Source organism: Ooceraea biroi, chromosome 7 (assembly GCF_003672135.1).
Source record: "Ooceraea biroi isolate clonal line C1 chromosome 7, Obir_v5.4, whole genome shotgun sequence".
Classification (NCBI taxonomy): domain Eukaryota; kingdom Metazoa; phylum Arthropoda; class Insecta; order Hymenoptera; family Formicidae; genus Ooceraea; species Ooceraea biroi.
Window position 1 is genome coordinate 5,135,530 of NC_039512.1, and position 19,165 is coordinate 5,154,694.

Here is a 19,165-nt window from a genome sequence, read left to right on the forward strand (position 1 = left end):
TATTTATCGGTAAGTCACTCATATCCTATTTATCCCTTATCCTATTTATCAGTAATAAGATAGAAATAGATTATTTTGTTATTATTCTGTTTGTAGCAACATATATCATTCTCACAAAAACGTAACACATTTTATATACTCAACCTTGCACAATATCAGATATATGTGAATAACTATAAAGGAAAATCAAATATTATCTTAATATCGTCTTTAATTCATCGTCACTTAATTATGATTCTCACCTCATTACTCATGCGATAAAAATTGAATGGTTTATTAATTCTGCACTAATGCAACAACTGTGTACATATTTCCATGCGTATATATATTGCTTCATGCACATTGGTCAGTACTGTACTTCCTAAAGTTCTTCAAGTGCGGTGTGGAGACAGCCAATAGTTACGCAATGAGACACCTATCGTGTATCCTGGTCGCCTTGGCGATTATTGGTAAGTTCTAAACGTTACAAATTTAATAATATTACTATATAGATATTAAATAATAATCGCGCAAAGATATTGAGATTGATAATAATAACAATAACATTTTTGCGAGTTGCAATCTTTCTAATGACAAATTAAAATATATAATATTATACTGTTTTTTCGAAGTCCATTTAGAAAGGTTATTAGTGCGTTATATTAAATATATGAGAATTGCCTATATACATAATATAGACAATTTAATTAAGTATACAATATATATTCAGTCACACACACATTTCCTTGTATTTGCAGGAGTTTATGCAGATGAACCGGAGAAGTTGGTAAATGGAAGACCCACCACTATAGACAATTTTCCACATGCTGTCTCCATGCGAATGAACAACCGGCATATGTGCGGCGGTAGCATAATCAGTCCAGTCCACATTCTTACTGCCGCGCATTGTCTGGAAAGCTTGAAGAATCCCTCTTCAAGACGAGGTTTAACTGTCGTTTCCGGTACAACCTACCTGAATTCAGGTGGAGAGGTTCATCAGGTGGCAGATGTCTTTTCACACGAGCAATATCATCCCAGCACTTATGGCTACGATATCGGTATAATCAAGGTACGGAGGTAAATTACACACTAGTTGCATATGTGCGTATGTTGTTATGTCATTGTGGCATATTCGTGATACACGTTTATGCTGCATGTTTCATCTGACTAATAACAAATGCTGAATAAGCGTCAATGTCAGATATACTTGAATTTAATTGTAATCTAGCTCAGCCTAATTCCATCGTTGACATGTGCATGAAACATTTTCAGCTGACCAAGCCCATTCAGTTCAACGGGCGCCAACGACCAATCAACCTACCAAGCAGAGACGTGATGAAGAATGATCCTCTCACGATTGCCGCCTGGGGTTCCATGGGCCTTGGAAAACCCATTCATAACGACTTGCAGAAATTGGACTCGAGATGCATACCCGCGACAGAATGCCAAGATTACCATAAGGGCTTCATGCGTATCTTTGCTCATGAATTCTGTACCCTCATCTCTTACCAAACCGGAAACTGCCACGTACGTAGTTACATTAGTAATAAGCTCTCTACACATTTGTGAATTTATTATATATATATATATATATATATAATATTATATATATATTTTTTTTTATTTATTTATTTATTCTTAAATTCAATATTTCCTATCTATATAACACGTAATTGTAATTATACTCCATTCTTTGTAATTGCATGGAGCGATTTTGCTTCAGATGTTATTTTATCTCTTAAAGTAGAATTTTAATAAAATTGTTCTGTAAGATAGAAATAAAAGCAAACGTGGATTTTTTGATAAAACGATATATAACAATTTTCGTCTGTTTATTACAGGGAGACAGTGGCAGCGGAATTATCCGAGGTCAAGAAATTGTTGGTTGCGTTTCTCGTGGAAGACCGTGCGCCGTGGGTTACCCAGATGTATACACCAGCGTTTATTCTTTCCTCCCTTGGCTCCGACAAAAAATGGCACTCTAAGATTATCCTTCTTTCTTGTTTCTTGCTTATTCATAATACTTAATAAAGATCATTGAGAAAATATACCACATTATGCATTATTTACGTAGTGTCAATTGAATCTTTTGTTAACAGGCAAAAATTGCCGCTTAACAGCTACGCATAAAACAGTAATGTAAGCGCTAAATAAGTTCAAAAATACTAAATAATCTGGGATACTACCAACCTATTTCAGTTAAAGTTCAAATCTGTTTACTACAGTTGTGAATGTCTCTTTATTCAAACACAACTGCATTGTTATTTGTTAATTAGAAAAAATCGAAACGCGCAAAAGAATGATCGTAAACGTTAGTGTAACCATGGTTAGAAGCATGTAGAATTTTGCACAACAGTAATAATGATAAGCAGAAATTTATTTAAGATTTACAGACTTTATATTACTTATAGAAACTTTAAGTATTACAGAAGAATATGGCAAACTTACCCGATGTAATCCGGTGCAATGAGAGATAAGGATAAGATAGATGAATGTTCACCATTAACTCACCAAAACCAATAAACTCTCACCATTAACAATAAACTCTCACCATTCAAATCAACACTCACTATTAACAATAAATACTGTTCGACAGACGATGTTCACATCCCCGATGCGCGCAAAACACTGCCGCAAGTGGGTGACCCGACTATATCGATGGTTAAAGGTACGTAGAACGCGCATGCTTCAACGTTACATGAAGTAGAAGGGATGCAGTGTACGCCCTATTACTAGGGCGCAAACTTTATTGCATGATGGTTCTTGCGTGACGCTTGTAACATCGATATATCGTGCGTAACTTCGTAAACTTTGAATGTATGGAGGTCAGGGGCGCGTAGTCCAATTTTTAGAGATAAAAAATGTTCAGAAAAGCACATTTGAGGCAAATATATTTTGCCTCAATAAATAATAATTGCCTAAATATATTTTATGATCGACATAAAAATCATTAATATATCGAAATAAAAATTCGAAGAAGTAACGTCATTAAAAATCCTAAAGTATATTATTATAGCCGAAACAAGGTTTCTTCTTATTAATTGACTTTATTTGTACGTTTCTCATATACGTACTATGTTTGTAATAGTAAATCAATTCGTGGCACATTGTTCATAAATTTGCATTAACCCAATCGTTCCTCCGACATACTTGAAATTATGATTTATTTCACGATATAAATGAAAATAACGTTTACTATTGCGGCCCTGTCATTCCTTTATTACTCGTTTCACATCTTTTATTTTCATTTTCCTATGTGATTCTGACACATGATCATTATAACAAGTGTGCACGCCGCCGTTGCAACATTTATGCTACTTTACAATGTATTAAACAGTATCATGAAGTCTATATATATTTTAATCGAAACGGCGCGCAACAGTTGGATTTTCTACAGTTCTATGGGATACACATTTTGCACGGCAGAGTAAAACAGTAGTCTTTACGTGACTATACACTTCTCCAGCATGCATACCACCGAGTCAACAAGATATGCAGGTGCTTGCAATTATCATATATATTCATCATGTAAAGTGTTAATCATGACACAAATCAAGAAAACTACGTATATTTAAATTATTAGAGTATCTATTATCTGTCAATAATCACACCATCTTGTACATTTTATTTAAATTATATAGTTATAAAAAGTATTAAAAAGTTTTTTAAAGATGTTTCAATTTTTTTGTATGCAGAAATAAGAAAAAACTACATTTACAATGACGGAACACGTCAATTAATTATTATTTATTTCTCATTATTATTTCAATTATTATATCAATTATTTAAACAATATCTAAAATAGTACAGTAATATTCTTCATGCCAGGTAAAAGACAATAAAGGTTCGATTTGATTTTGAATACTGCATTTATTATATTTGCCTAGGTAGATTTTGAATGGGCGATTAAGCTGAATCGTCTCACCCTAAGCATGGTCGGTATATGGCCGAACGTTCACGGAGATAACTGTGATGACTATTTCTCGGATTTGCGCACGATGTTCTCCCTGTTTTTGTTCGTTTTCATTGGTATGATCCCCGCGATACACTCCTTGATGAGAACCTGGGGTGACATGATTGCAACAATAGACAATTTGCAGTTTTCTTTACCGTTACTGACAACGATAATAAAACTAGTGATCCTACGATGGAAAAAACTCGGTAATAGCAAATGACCGCTTACGTTGAACAATACAATCAGATCCAAAAAAGAAATTATGTACAAAATACTTCAGTAATCAAATTTGTGATCGATAATAATAAACAGACGAATTTCATAAGCAAAAACACATAAATTAATATTTTTTAAGAATTTTTAAGAAAGATAAAAATCTTAGAAAAGATAAAAAATATTACATGTAAAAAGATTTACAATTCGGCAATTTTAAGTAAATTAATATTTTCTTTTGAGAAGAATCATTTTTTTAAGTTTTAATATATAAAAATATTCAAACTTCGAACAAATCAGATCGATTTTACTCAACGGAGTACTAATTAATCATTTCACTTCTAATAAGATTTACAAAACGAACAGGAATTATGATACATGGAACAATTTTTGTTGTGTTGTTAAAGATCTCACGTCGGTATTAAACATGATCGCTGACGATTGGTTAAAGGACAAAACCGACAGGGAATTGCACGTAATGAAAAATCATGCACGGAATGCACGCGCCATCACCATATTCGGATGCGTCTTCATGACTGTGGGATTCAGTTTACTCGTGTTTCTACCGTGCTTCGGGATGTCGTTGAGATACGTAACGAATATCACCGATCCACAGAAGATTTTGCCACTACAAACCTATTACTTTTACGACAAGGACCAAAGCCCGTACTTCGAGCTCACATATGTGGCGCAGGGTCTCCTGCTTGTGACAGCTGGTGCATCTTACACCGGCATAGATAACTTGCTCGGATTACTGATATTTCACTTGTGCGGCCAAATGGAGAATCTGAAAGACAAATTGACCAATATGAGACAATTCAAGACTTTCCACAGCAATCTCGCCCTCATCGTCAGGGATCACATACGATTAATCAAGTTTCGTGTTAGCTTTAGTATTAGAAATTATTAATATAACGTTCATTTCTTTAAAAGTCCGATTCAGATGTGCATTAGGATTAGAAATTCATTGGCATTCCTGTTTTAGATATTTTGATGTCGTCGAAAACACATTCACTTTATTATTACTTGGACTGCTACTTTATTTTGGTACTCTGTTTTGTTTATATGGATTTTTAATTATCGCGGTAAATTGCAAAGAAAATCTATTCCTTATTCGTGGATTAATGTATAGAAGCTAGATTTGAAAGCATCTCAAAATTGCAAAAACACTTAATTTTTTCACTTTTACACAAATATTATTAGTTACTATAAATAACAACATCTAAATAAATTAAATGTTTTATTTGTAATGATAGCATCTTGTATTAAAAACACAAGAAAATTATATTTTATAACTTGAGATATAAAAGTAATATTAAAAATAATATTATATAAACAAAATCATGATTAATTTGTCAATAGTTATTATTTAAAATACGCTAACATTTTCTAAAATGTCAAGTAAGATATGATACGATTTAATAATTCAGTTGAGATAATATTGCCACAGAAAAATATTAGCATAAGTTCTTGTCGATGGGTCGATGAATGAATAACCTTAAAAAATGACTTCTTTCGATATGCTATTCGCATGTTGCCAGAAAAATGGGAAAACAATAGAAGATACTTTGATTTATGCTGTTATCGATTATTTCATTTCAATAAAGAAACATTACAAAGTGGCAAGAACTTATGTAGCGACCTAATACTATGTAATAATTTCTTTCATTAATATTTTAGGTGTTTACGGAAGGAAAAGAAATGTCGATGATGCGTTTGATATACCTAATCTCTGTTGCGTTAAACATTTGTGGCCATATGTGTTTATATTGTGTAGTAGGCGAAATTCTGGTTACACAAGTAAGTATTATCATGTATGCACGTAAATATGTACATATGTATACAGGGTGTTTGCCATAAGGCGAAAAACCTCTCGCCCACAGGTAGATCTCGTCAAACTGAATTAAAAAGTCCCGTACCATTTTGCAAACAACCACGTCAAATTTCGAATAACTAAGTAAAGAAAGTTCGCTAATTCAGCGGACACGATTGGCAGCAAGGGAAGTAGGCATGAATGACGTAAAAAAGCGGCTAGCCGTGGGCGAGAGGTTTTTCGCCTTATGTTAGACACCCTATATAAAGTACATAATAAAAAAATGAAATTAATCTGTTGCTTCATATCATTTCCGAAGTGCGATGGTATATACCATGCTGCATATGAGTACGAATGGTATATGTTACGACCAGAAGAAGCAAAAACTCTGATTATAATAATGATTCGGGCTAGCAAACCCTTATATATTACAGCTGGAAGAATGTTTCCTATGACAATGTCAATGTTTTGTAATGTAAGTGATTTACTTGGTATCATTTTTACTTTTAATAGAAATAACTATTTATTCGAGCATTATATATGTTCTTTTTTTTACGTTAAATTATAAATTATTATTAATATTCTTATATACTTATATTGCAAATATTTTTTATATACTTATAAAAACGAAATGTTTCTAATATTATTATTTAAGACATTTTGCAGTTACGAATCAATAGGAATATAATCATATTATCGTATAAAAATTAGATGGTAAAAATGCAATAATATAAATTTTCTTATATATCTTTATAAAATGTATTATTTTTTATATAAATTTCAGTTAATAAAAACATCAGGAGGCTATGTATCTGTTTTACTCGCCAGGCAAAGTGCATAAAATTTACTTCAAATCTCATGTCAAAAATCACGTATATTTAACCCAGCAGAAACGAAATATAAAAATAAATTAAATAATTATCGTAAAAATCAAAATATATAATATTATTCTTAGAAAAAGCTTACTACTTAAATAATTTTTCCTTAAAATCAAAATGTTTTAAGATTATTATATTCTAATATGTTTATATATATAAACATAAAAGAAACATACTTATTATTCACTAATTATATATTTTCAACGATACGGCGATCAACGCCTTAAACAGTTAATTTTCATCAATTCTTCAACATCCTACATCAAATCTTACCAGTCAGTCTTCTCTGTGTGACTCATTTTCAGTGATGCACATCAACGCTTTTCGCTTATCTCCACCATAAGGTAAAAGTACGGAGAAAGTTATAACACTATACGGTAATTAAAACTACGGAGATCGTTATTTTTCTCCATATATCTCATTCTGCGTAATGATATTTCTAATAATATAAAGATTATCAATTCTTATAATATTATTGTAATGTAACGTTAATCACATTCTTCTTCTAATACAAATGAATGTTACTTGCGAAATACTAAACGCAACATGAGAGATACATAAGCCAAATAAATACGCCTCGTTTTCATCACCAATACGTTACTGTAAAATACCACCTGTCACCAGTATATCACCTATACTGCACGAGGAAGACTGCATGGGAAGTCGAAGGGTTTCCATCGCAGTGGATCGCAGGTTTCACTCTCTCCCTCCCATACATGTAAAATGCGCATGCTTCTTCATGCGCATGCTGTTTCGATGGAAAGGATGGAGTGTGAGAACACTATCAACCCTATACTGGGTATAAACTTTGATGAGACAGCTATTCCGTGTTATTTAACGAACATTTCATAAACTTCTTAAACTTAGAATATGTGGAACAGGAACGTAGGGTGCATATTACCAGAAATAAAAAAAGGACGGAAGAACATGAAGAATTACGTTCAAAGTAAAATAGTAAGCATTTTCGTGAACATAACAATTATTGTATTATCGAATCACTTATAAAAGATTTATAAAAACAAGTAATATAATTGAGAAGACCGAATATTTTATTATGTGTTAAAATAATATTTCTGTTATTTTTATATTCATTACACTTTATTCTCGAATTATGTAATAATGAAGCAATTTGTGTCTTCAACAAAATTGTTGTTTAATCCAATTAATTTGATCAATTATTTGACAATATAAAGGTGCATGACATTTATAATATGCGGCCCTGTCACTTGTCGTACTTTGTCATTACTTTACCATAAGTCTATACCATCTAACAGTTGTAATAATCGTTGAAACATATCGACACTTGGTACATTTACAATTTTCTGCATTCAGAAAAGAACTTCATTTTCACACAATTTTCAAACTTTGATGTAAAGCAATTACTACTCGCAGAAGTTCAAAAGATATACTTCCGGCATATATTTTCGGAAGAACCTCGTTTTAGTTTGCTGCGTTACTCAACATGGACATCATGAAGATCGCAAAATATGCGAATGATGATAGCAACGATATTGATAAGAAAATACGATACGTAACATATCCTCACGCATTTTGATATTATCAGCGTATCGATTACGCAGCCTTAATTCAATCTGCAATTCGTTCTCAATTGTTGTACCTTAAATTATTCTTCTTTTGTAACTATTTCATAAAAATACACAGTAAATTAACATCCTTATAAATTATCAACAAAATTATAATTAAAAAAGACTTTTTTGCTAGAATTAAGTAATTTTTAATAATAATTAATAATTTATTAAAACTATTATTTTTTAATAATGAGATTAATTAATTAATAGTAATCATAAAATTGCTGGAAGATCTATTTGTGTAATAAATGTCATAAAATTATTAAAAATATCCATCGCGTTATTGCAATTTACTGAAATAATATTAAATTTATTCTAATGTGTCATATAATTTTATTATCGCTATTTATTATAAATATATAGCGCTTAAATTTGTTTAGAAAAATTTCGAATGGGCAACTCATTTGAATTACCTTATACTGAACGCTATTGGCATATGGCCAATGACTCACAAAAGAGTTTATGATAAAGTTTTGTCGGATTTACGTGCAATATTAACTTTTATCATTATTACTTTCATCGGTGTGATTCCCGCAATCCATTCGTTGTTGAGAACTTGGGGCGACATGATGTTGATGATCGACAATCTACAATATACTTTACCGTTAATAACGACAGTAATGAAGCTTGTCGTGATATGGTGGAAGAAACCTGGTAAATATAACTACTCTTATGTGTATTAATTAATAAAAAAGAACTTAATGTCAGCTTAATTGTATCGTGACAAAAGTTAGAAGTAAAAGCAAAATACTTCTGAGATTAACACAATATATACAGTTTCCATTCCCTCACTTCTTAACACAATAATTATCAATTATATTTTATATAATTTTATATAACAGAAAACACCAATTAGTGCCAATCAGTACAATAAAAAATTGTAAAAATTGTAAAACTCTTTGGTCTCTTTTTTTATTTAACGTTAATTATATGACGTACGATGTGATACATCAAAATAATTAAGATCTAAAGATAACATGATGCCTTATGTAAATAATAACGCGACGTATACGTAAATGTGTGCCTGTATACCTATACTTATTTATCTTCTCTGGAATTAGTTATATTCAAACTAAAGTTTATTATCTTATTATTCTCATATTATAATCACGCAACAAATACAATATTAAATCATATATACAATATAAAATTGAAAAAACGGATTAACAAAACCATAAATAATAATGCAATGGAATATAAAAAAATAAAATATGAAGGATTATTATTTCATGTTTTCCTAATTTATTCTTTTTCATAATTTTCAATGATATGCAATTATATGCATTTATGATTAGTATCTAAAATTATCTTTAAAACATAATTTTTTATTGTTATCAAACATTGTATTTAACGTTTTATTTTTTTAAAGATCTCGTGCTGGTAATAAACATGATTGCTGAAGACTGGATAAAAGCCAAAACCGATAAGGAATTATACATTATGATAAAGCAAGCCCAGAATACGCGTATTGTCACTATGATCGGATATGTTTTCATGGTGATGGGAATCACTTTACTTGTCATTTTACCTTGCTTTGGAAAATCCGTGAGATATACGACAAACATCACCGATCCGAATAAACTCTTACCACTGCAGACTTATTATCTATATGACAAAGATCAAAGCCCATTTTTCGAGCTAACGTTCGCTGCACAAACCGTCGTGATTTTTATGAGTGGTGCGACTTATGGCGGGATAGATACCTTGCTTGGATTGCTAATATTTCATTTATGTGGCCAGATGGAGAATCTTAGAGAAAAGTTCATTACCATGAGCAAGTTTAAAACATTTCACAGTGGTCTGGTTTTCATCGTGAGAGATCATATACGGCTAATCAAGTAGCGTGTTTTTAATTTAATATTTTCAATACTGTAATGTTAACAATTAGCAACTTTCTGTTCCCTGGCTTCTCTATATTTAAATATCTATTTGTTCTTGGCAACATTATCATTGTCTCTTTTTTGGTTTCATTCATCTTTCTCCGAAAATGAATTCTCAAGAAGCATCGCACGCTTGATCTGAAAAATCTATTAAGATTACATAATTAAAATTTGTCTTACAGATATTTTGATACTATTGAAAGTATATTTACCGTATTGTTACTTGGATTACTGATCTATTTTAGCACTTTATTCTGTTTATACGGATTTTTAATCATTGCAGTAAGTTCGCTAAAAAAAGAAAATTATATTTGTAAAAATAAAGTTATAAAATACAATTTTTATTTTGAAGAAAAATTGTATCTTAATATGCTCAATTTTTCAGATACTCACAGAACGAAGCCAGATGTCAACGATGCGTTTCATGTATCTTGTATCTGTTATGATAAACTTTTGTGGTTATATGTGCCTATTTTGTGCTGCGGGTGAACGTTTGGTAACACAAGTCAGTCTAGATATATTAAAAGCACATAGCAAAAAGAAACAAGATAAACATGTTATATTATATTATTACATGTTATATTATTTATTAAGTGTGAAGCGATGTATTACGCAGCATATGAATACGAATGGTACAAATTGGAGCCAAAAAAAGCAAAAGTTCTGGTGCTGTTAATGATTCGGACTAGCAAGCCTCTGTATATTACGGCTGGGAAGATATTTCCTATGACAATGTCAACGTTTTGTAACGTAAGTGACTTAATTATTATTATCCGAATTATATTTTTTCATTAATTTAAGCTACACCGTTGTTGTATCAACAAGATATTTTTATAACAATCACATTATCATGTATATTTCAGATAATAAAAACATCAGCTGGTTACGTATCAGTTCTATTAGCTATGCAAAGTTAAAGTAATAAATATATATAAACATGTATAGACTACACACACACGTACATACACGTATATGTATCTAAATATCGGAAAAGCAAAAAATTATAAAGAAAGAATTCCGCCTATTTCAAACATATTACATATAGCAGTGTTATTATTGTACGTGTAGAAATATTATAACGAAATTATATCAATATAATACGTGAACACGTTTTGCTTCGTGCGTGAAAAAGATTTGTACATCTTCTTACCGTAACTTATAGATTGTTCGATATTAAATTAATTGCCAAACATGGAACAGTAAAGACCATCATTTCTAGCTTAATGAAAGAAACTATCTAGAATAAACTAAGAAAAACTTTTTCACGTGAGCGTTTATCAGATAATTCGTTTTCGATCTTAAGTCATACATGATAACATCAATCAATAAACTTCAACAATAATTTTAAAAATAACGAGTGCAGTATTAATATACATAAATATTCTTGTTTCTGCAAATAAAAATAAATTGGTATTAAATTGGTATTAATGATTTCTGTTATCATTATATATGTTTAATATTTTTAATATACTATTACCTTATTATTACTATATTACTTTTATATATGTTTATAATCGCCATAGACCGTGTTCGAGAATTCACAGAATGCTTGTCAAAATTATCACTTGTCCACTCTTAAAAAAGCCGTGTTAAATCAAATCGAAATCATTGTTGCCTCTTTTCCGCGACGCTGATTAGTTATCTCGATTCGCGTTGTGCGTTATGTTCAGTTTAGATTACCATCGCGCGGCTGTCTTCGCGTGGAGGTTAACAATATAACAAATAATGATATCATTAACTCAGAACTTCTCAGAAAAGAAAAAATTTCTAATGGCTAGAACTTTTTCATTTCTGAGTTTACGGTATTTTCAATTGCAGAGAACTCTAGGCAATATAACAAATAATGATATCAACAACTCAGAACTTCTCGGAAAAGAAAAAATTTCTAATGGCTAGAACTTTTTCATTTCTGAGTTTACGGTATTTGTAATTGCAGAGAACTCTAGGGAATATAAAAAATAATGATATCATCAACTCAGAACTTCTTGGAAAAGGAAAAAATTTCAAATGGCTAGAACTTTTTCATTTCTGAATTTACGGTATTTTTAAATGCAGAAAACTCTAGGCAATATAAAAAATAATAATATCATCAACTCAGAACTCCTCTCAGAAGAAAAAATTTTAAACTCGAGAACTATTTCATTTCTGAGTATACGGTATTTTCAATTGCAGAGAACTCTAGGCAATATAACAAATAATGATATCAACAACTCAGAACTTCTCAGAAAAGAAAAAATTTCTAATGGCTAGAACTTTTTATTTCTGAATTTACGGTATTTTCAATACCAGAGAAATCTAGGCAATATAAAAAATAATGATATCATCAACTCAGAACTTCTCAGAACTTCTCAGAAAAGAAAAAATTTCTAATGGCTAGAACTTTTTCATTTCTGAACTTACGGTATTTTCAATAGCAGAAAACCCTAGTCAATATAACAAATAATGATATCATTAACTCAGAACTTCTCGGAAAAGAAAAAATTTCTAATGGCTAGAACTTTTTCATTTCTGAGTTTACGGTATTTTCAATTGCAGAGAACTCTAGGCATTATAACAAATAATGATATCAACAACTCAGAACTTCTCGGAAAAGAAACAATTTCTAATGGCTAGAACTTTTTCATTTCTAAATTTACGGTATTTTCAATAGCGATGCAATTGCGATAATGATATTATAGTATATGTCGCGTAAATAAAAACTTGCAGGAAATGATATTTGAACTTGATTTGGGCTATATATAATCCGATAATATACTTCGAGACTTGGCTTGATGGAAAATTTAACAAGCGCTTCTGAGAAAATTTGATTAAGGGGGGAGCCTGCTTTAGAACGCTAAAAATAAGGTATATTTTACGAATTGTTTTTGGAGAAACTATACAGCGGATCATTATAAAACTTTTATGCATTTATTAGTACATGTTTAAAGATAAAAAAAATTATTTTTTTATTTGAATATATCGCTTGTAGAGGTCGTCCTGGAGGCATCTTAGTGCAGCCGGCATTGTAAATTGGTGAGCATTCTCCTGTCTCCAAATTTCATCCAAACTGAAAAATTGAAATATGTTCTCGTTATTTATGAATTCCCATCGTCGATGAACCAAAGAGAGAAGAAAAAAGTTGAAAAGTGCCAAAATGGTGGAGCTTAGAACACAAAAGTATGATTTTTAGGCAAAGTTGTTGAACTTTTTCATGCAAAAGTAATTGTTTAACTTAATGTTTTTATGAATATTAAAGGTTCATCGACGATGGGAATTCATAAATAACGAGAAAATATTTCAATTTTTCAGTTTGGATGAAATTTGGAGGCAGGAGAATGCTCACCAATTTACAATGCCGGCTGCACTAAGATGCCTCCAGGACGACCTCTACAGGCGATATATTCAAATAAAAAAATAATTTTTTTTATCTTTAAACATGTACTAATAAATGCATCAAAGTTTTATAATGATCCGCTGTATAGTTTCTCTAAAAAAATTCGTAAAATTATACCTTATTTTCAGCGTTCTAAAGCAGGCTCCCCCTTAACCGAATAAAATTGTGCGATTCAGTTCGAGAATGCATACCCTGCTTGAAATAATCGTATATACATATATGCGCGCGTTAGATATACGAATCTATAAAGATAAATAACTGTTTTCATCTCGGTGTGAATACAAGCGTGTAACAGAGATTTAATAAAATATAAAGATTAATCGACTGCATGTTTATGAGGAAAACTATATAAAGCATATAGGATTTTTGTCTTTTCGAAATACAAGTGTAAAAGTGTAAAATATTTAGTTCTTTCATTGTGAATCTTTCAGCGTGATTTACAAATTACTGCATGCGTTATTACTATTCTATAAGTGGTAAAATTGAGCACTCACCAATGAGCGATGAAATCCTATAGAATCCATCACAGCCACTGATGAAATTGACCGACCATCTGTAATCTCTTCAGCTGGGAATCTCTCATTGGTTGCTCTTCAGTTTTCACTTCTTTTTGTACTTTGCACTTTTCACTTTGTTCTTTACACTTTATACTTTGCACATACGAGTTTATTCGCGACGCGATACTATTGTTAACGATATTTAAAGAATATTTATGTCGGCACAAAAGTCACTTCACTTTACTGGCGGAGATCGATGCAGAGTGCGATGATCCCACGACGAATTGCTCCATATTATGATAGCGAAGTTCATCTCCGAACAATATATTGCGAACATTGCTTCGCACAATATTTGCGAAGACTACTTCGCAATGTCTGTGCGAAGATTGCGCGGCTTATTTTAAAACGTAATTTAAATTTTAAATAATTAAATTTATAATAATTTATATATTTATTTATAATAATTAAATAATTTAAATTTAATTGAACGTGTTTTACGTCTTTCTACTCGAAATGTATAATAATTTATAACGCGACTTCTAAATCGTTTAATATGTAGGCGAACAAAATATAATCGCGCCTATCAATGCAGTAAATGGAATATTAAGAAAAAAGATTATGCAGTAAAATTGAATAATTAATTATAATTGTGATTACAAAATATATTCTCTACTGAACGCGAATAAAATAATTCTTAAAACACTCTAATCCGATTTTTCTTTGACCGCGTATCTCTAATCGCGAATATGTATATATAATTAATGAGAAACAAAACATAATTGCATCACAACGCGAGCAAATATTCGTGAAATCTATATGACAGCAAATTAGCTCGCGATTTTGCCTCGCGAATTTGAAATATCATCCTTTTCGATGGTATTTGAATTAAAAACCATGCATATCCAAAAAGATAAAATTATTCAATAAGATGATATAAATCAATAATATATACATATATTTTAAAGATATAATACTTAATTAAATAACCGAAGAATCTTTTTCGAAGAATTAAGAAAACATGTAATTTATAAGATAGACTTAAAGATGAATAAGTTATGATTTATATAATTCTTTAATCAATAATTCATGCACAAAACTACGTAGAAAAGTATCTACTTCTATGTATTATACTAAAGCTATGTACTATACTACTGTAAATCACACTGATTATTGCAAAAAGACCATCACCATAATATACAAAATATTTTTACTTTTATTGTTTCAATTACTCACTCTACGATTTTTTGGCGTTGCACAATGCAAAAATCTCTTGTTCCTTTTAATTCTTGATAGCTCGCACGAAAAACTGGCACTCCTCAATTTCCTAGTCATATTCCTTTAGAAATTTCAATATAAAATTAATTTTATTTAAATAATTTTATAGTTACTGTCTATTCATATTTTATTGCATCGAATTATATGAAATATGATATAAATATAATTGCAAAAATGTAATTAATAACGGAAGCTAACGAAATATTTAAATCGCATTGTGCGCACGTTTACGTCGAGAATATATGTATTTAAATCCTTACGAAATTTAATTAAATTAATGCGTTCGTGAAAAATAAACATTTGCTCGTATGCACTACATTTTTAATAACACTTGGATTTTAATTTTAATTTAATTTAATTATCAATTAATAATATCTTGTAGAGAATATTACTTGTGTCGATATTCGTCAACGGACGACAATAGAATGTTGCGCGATCTTGGGTCGAAGGTCGTTTTTGTGTAATAAGACGTCGATAATTTCAAGGATACACAACATTAATATGTGTGTATAATATATAAAATTTTCATTTAAAATTATATAATTTTACGGTTGTATTTGTCTGAATACAATGCGAAAAATGAACTCAACACACACTAAAGTGCACACATGATTGCGCGCATTAATAACTCGCGCCTATTTCAATACAAAATATTTATCAATTTAATGAATAAATGTGATGTTTCACGATGACGGCGAAGAAATTGAAAAGATTTATCGATTTACCTTTGATTTACGTTTTTGAGCCGATCCTGAACTGGAGTTTTCGGTGCCGCGAATTTGCAATCTTCGCAGGATCTAGAGACAGTAATATTTCTATTATATTTTCATGAAATTGTTAGATTAATTATACAATTAATTATACCCTATGTATAATTCTTACATTCGCAACGCAATATCATGGAGAAATGATCGCGCCAAAAGCGTATCGTAGCTATCGACCATTGAGCGAAAGGGTTAGGAACGCGACTCCATATTCGCGAGCTTATAACATTATAATATTTAATAAAATCGCGGCGCTAAATATCGCAACGGATTCGCAAACTCGACGCGCGTGTAATTTCGACTCTAATAGTTCAAACATAAAGCTTAGCGCGTCAAAAGAACGTAAAAAAAGTAGATTACAAAATACCTAGTGCGATATGAAGTCGCGCGAAAAGCAGCGTGAAGTTGTCGCGATCACGTGATCACACGTGGGAAAATGAGACAACGGAAAATGAAATAACGAGAGAAATCGCATAATGTATTACTGTTATTTTATCTTTTAACGCAAAAACTAGACATTGTTGGAATCTTAAAAAATTTCGTAGCGAAAACTGTACGATAAATAACTACATCGCGTCAACATGTTTATACGAACAGTTATTCGTGAAAATTAATTAATCGCGCGCGTTAATAGCTCGCGCTTATTTCAATACAAAATATTTATTAGTTTAATGACTAAATGTGAAGTTTTTAGACAGCAAAGAAATTGAAAAGATTATTTATGGGCTTACCTTCGAGCCGATCCTGCTTGGCCCGAACTGGATTTTTCGGTGCCGCGGATTTGCAATCTTCGCAGGATCTAGAAACACTAATATTTCTATTATATTTTCATGCAATTGTTAAATTAATTATACAATTAATTATACAATATGTATAACGCTTACATTCGCATGCGCGAGTAACGCGATACCATGTAGAAATGATCGCGCCAAAAGCGTATCGTAGCGTATCGACTATTGAGCGAAAAGGTTAGGAACGCGACTCGATTATTCGCGAGCTTATATCTTTATAATATCTAATAAATTCGCGGCGCTAAATATCGCAACGGGTTCGCGAAATTCACGCGCGTGCACTTTTGACTCTAATAATTCAAACATAAAGTTTAGCGCGTCAAAAAATGGATATAAATGTGGATTGCAAAATACCTAGTATGATATAATATATTAATGTTATTTTATCTTTTAACGCAAAAAATAACAATTGTTTAAATCTTTTCAATTCAGTCGAGAACTCTAGGCAATATGCCAATTAATAATAGTATCATCCCATACAGCACCGATTAATACAGAAAGCTTTCAGGAAGGTTTTAAAATCATTTCAAGATTTCACATTTCATATGCAACATTTCTGAAAGGATTCCGCAATATGTCATATGAAATGTTGCAACAGAAATGTTTCTAAAACCTACCACGTGCAATAAATTTGAAAAAATGTGAATATTGTAAAAAGTAAAATTATATATACATGTATATACCTAGCCAAGTATTCGATCTTTAGTGAAGCTAACCAGTTGACAAAAAAATGCATTATCTTCACGTATCCTTTTTTTCTTTCAAATATAAGTGTTGATTGAACAGAGAATTATATATCTATATAATTCTTTCCTTTTAATCAACTATTTGGAGGAAGAAAAAGGAAAATATATAATATAAGAATGGCTCTTTGTCAATGTGCCAACAATTCACGCTTTTTAAAGGGAAACTTGGTGAATACTTGGTTTAGCTATGTATGTATATATCTATATATCTTATATATATAGATGTATATGCATATCTATATACATGTTATATATATTATGTATTTTTTTCATTAAGCATATTTCAGAAATCATATTTATTATATTAATTAGATTGCAAATATTAAATAAAAACGTACAATAAAAATATTAAATACATTTTATATATAATTTTTATTATAACTTTTTAGTATTTGTAATCTTCTGAATACTCGTATAATAAATTTAAATCTAATTTCTGAAGTATTTTCAATTTATTTTAATAAGAGCTTTGTAATTTGTGTGCAACATCATAGGAAAGTTTTAAGATTTTTTCAATTAACCTTTAGTAATATATCAAAAAGATTTCAGCTATTTTAATAATCTTTCGGCAATATTTCAGAAAGGTTGCAGATCGATCTATACCTTTCAGCAACCTTTCTATAAGGTTTTGAATGCAAGTGTCGCGGACATTTTGCTATTCCGGAGTTGTCTCATAACTGTTGCAGAAACATTTTGCAATGTTTATGAGATGCTTTCATCTGTCAGATGAAATACTTCTGAAATATTTCTGAAATGTTTTCGTGCTATATGGGATGCTAGAACTGCTCGAAAAAAGAAAAAATTTTCAACGGCTAGAACTTTTTCATTTGTGTATTATGATTCGAAAACATTATTAACATTGGAAAATAAAATAGCGCGCGCCTGTTTTGTACTAGTATGTATATAAAAGCATAATTTGAATTTTTTCTTGCATCTTATAGAGAAAATATATTAGGCGATATTACGAAATTTTATGTAAGACTTACTGCGACTTATTTTGTATTTCCGATCAATCTTCTTGCGTCCGTGAACTTCTCGGCGCAATACCGAAGTTGCACCGGAAATTTCGTTAAGCTTCGAAATTCGTCCGCAGCAACGCTTCTCTCTTGTTGCGCGATTCACGCTCTACTGCGAGAAAAACTCCGCGCACTGTTTATTACATGACACAGTGTTCTTTACCCGATAAGAGCGGCTTGATTCCCGACGAAATTACTCGTTCGTGGTCCACTCTGCGTAAATAAGATCACGTTAAGCATACGGAAGACACCTGCTTTGTGCGGGAACGTTTATCCGATCCGTGCGATTGTCGCGCATGCGCATACGCGCGCGCGACGCTCGCGCTCATGATGTGGCGCGCGCTAGTGTGGGTGCGCTGCCGCGTGACATACGTGCATGTACGCACACGCACTCGC

At 31.2% G+C, this 19,165-nt stretch overlaps 2 protein-coding genes and 3 long non-coding RNA genes across 6 annotated transcripts; 2 read left to right on the forward strand and 3 right to left on the reverse strand.

The window, feature by feature from the left end:
• Window positions 1–91: 91 nt before the first annotated feature.
• Window positions 92–6,705, forward strand: LOC105286989. Its single transcript, XM_020034218.2, has 9 exons — window positions 92–449; window positions 738–1,048; window positions 1,252–1,506; window positions 1,821–1,944; window positions 3,871–4,140; window positions 4,555–5,023; window positions 5,133–5,232; window positions 5,828–5,947; window positions 6,280–6,705. The coding sequence occupies exons 1-9, from the start codon at window positions 407–409 to the stop codon at window positions 6,526–6,528; spliced, it is 1,941 nt and encodes a 646-aa protein (XP_019889777.2). The 5' UTR covers window positions 92–406; the 3' UTR covers window positions 6,529–6,705.
• On the reverse strand, window positions 3,955–15,496 carry LOC105286988. 2 transcript variants are annotated; one of them, XR_003406770.1, is made up of 3 exons: window positions 15,411–15,496; window positions 4,784–4,934; window positions 3,955–4,042 (listed from the first exon to the last, which is right to left on the reverse strand). It is a non-coding gene; the product is annotated as an uncharacterized LOC105286988 (long non-coding RNA). The 2 variants fall into 2 exon arrangements; XR_895377.3 differs by lacking the exon at window positions 15,411–15,496 and adding an exon at window positions 7,112–7,709.
• On the forward strand, window positions 7,916–11,658 carry LOC105286987 (odorant receptor 30a). Its single transcript, XM_020034213.2, has 7 exons — window positions 7,916–8,369; window positions 8,808–9,081; window positions 9,797–10,265; window positions 10,490–10,589; window positions 10,693–10,812; window positions 10,902–11,057; window positions 11,171–11,658. Exons 1-7 carry the CDS (start codon window positions 8,301–8,303, stop codon window positions 11,222–11,224), a joined length of 1,242 nt encoding a protein of 413 aa, XP_019889772.1. The 5' UTR covers window positions 7,916–8,300; the 3' UTR covers window positions 11,225–11,658.
• Window positions 10,259–10,815, reverse strand: LOC109611492. Its single transcript, XR_003406771.1, has 2 exons — window positions 10,701–10,815; window positions 10,259–10,598 (listed from the first exon to the last, which is right to left on the reverse strand). It is a non-coding gene; the product is annotated as an uncharacterized LOC109611492 (long non-coding RNA).
• A 675-nt stretch (window positions 15,497–16,171) lies between the features above and the next one.
• Window positions 16,172–19,080, reverse strand: LOC113562245. Its single transcript, XR_003406765.1, has 3 exons — window positions 18,740–19,080; window positions 16,948–17,024; window positions 16,172–16,249 (listed from the first exon to the last, which is right to left on the reverse strand). It is a non-coding gene; the product is annotated as an uncharacterized LOC113562245 (long non-coding RNA).
• Window positions 19,081–19,165: the final 85 nt, after the last annotated feature.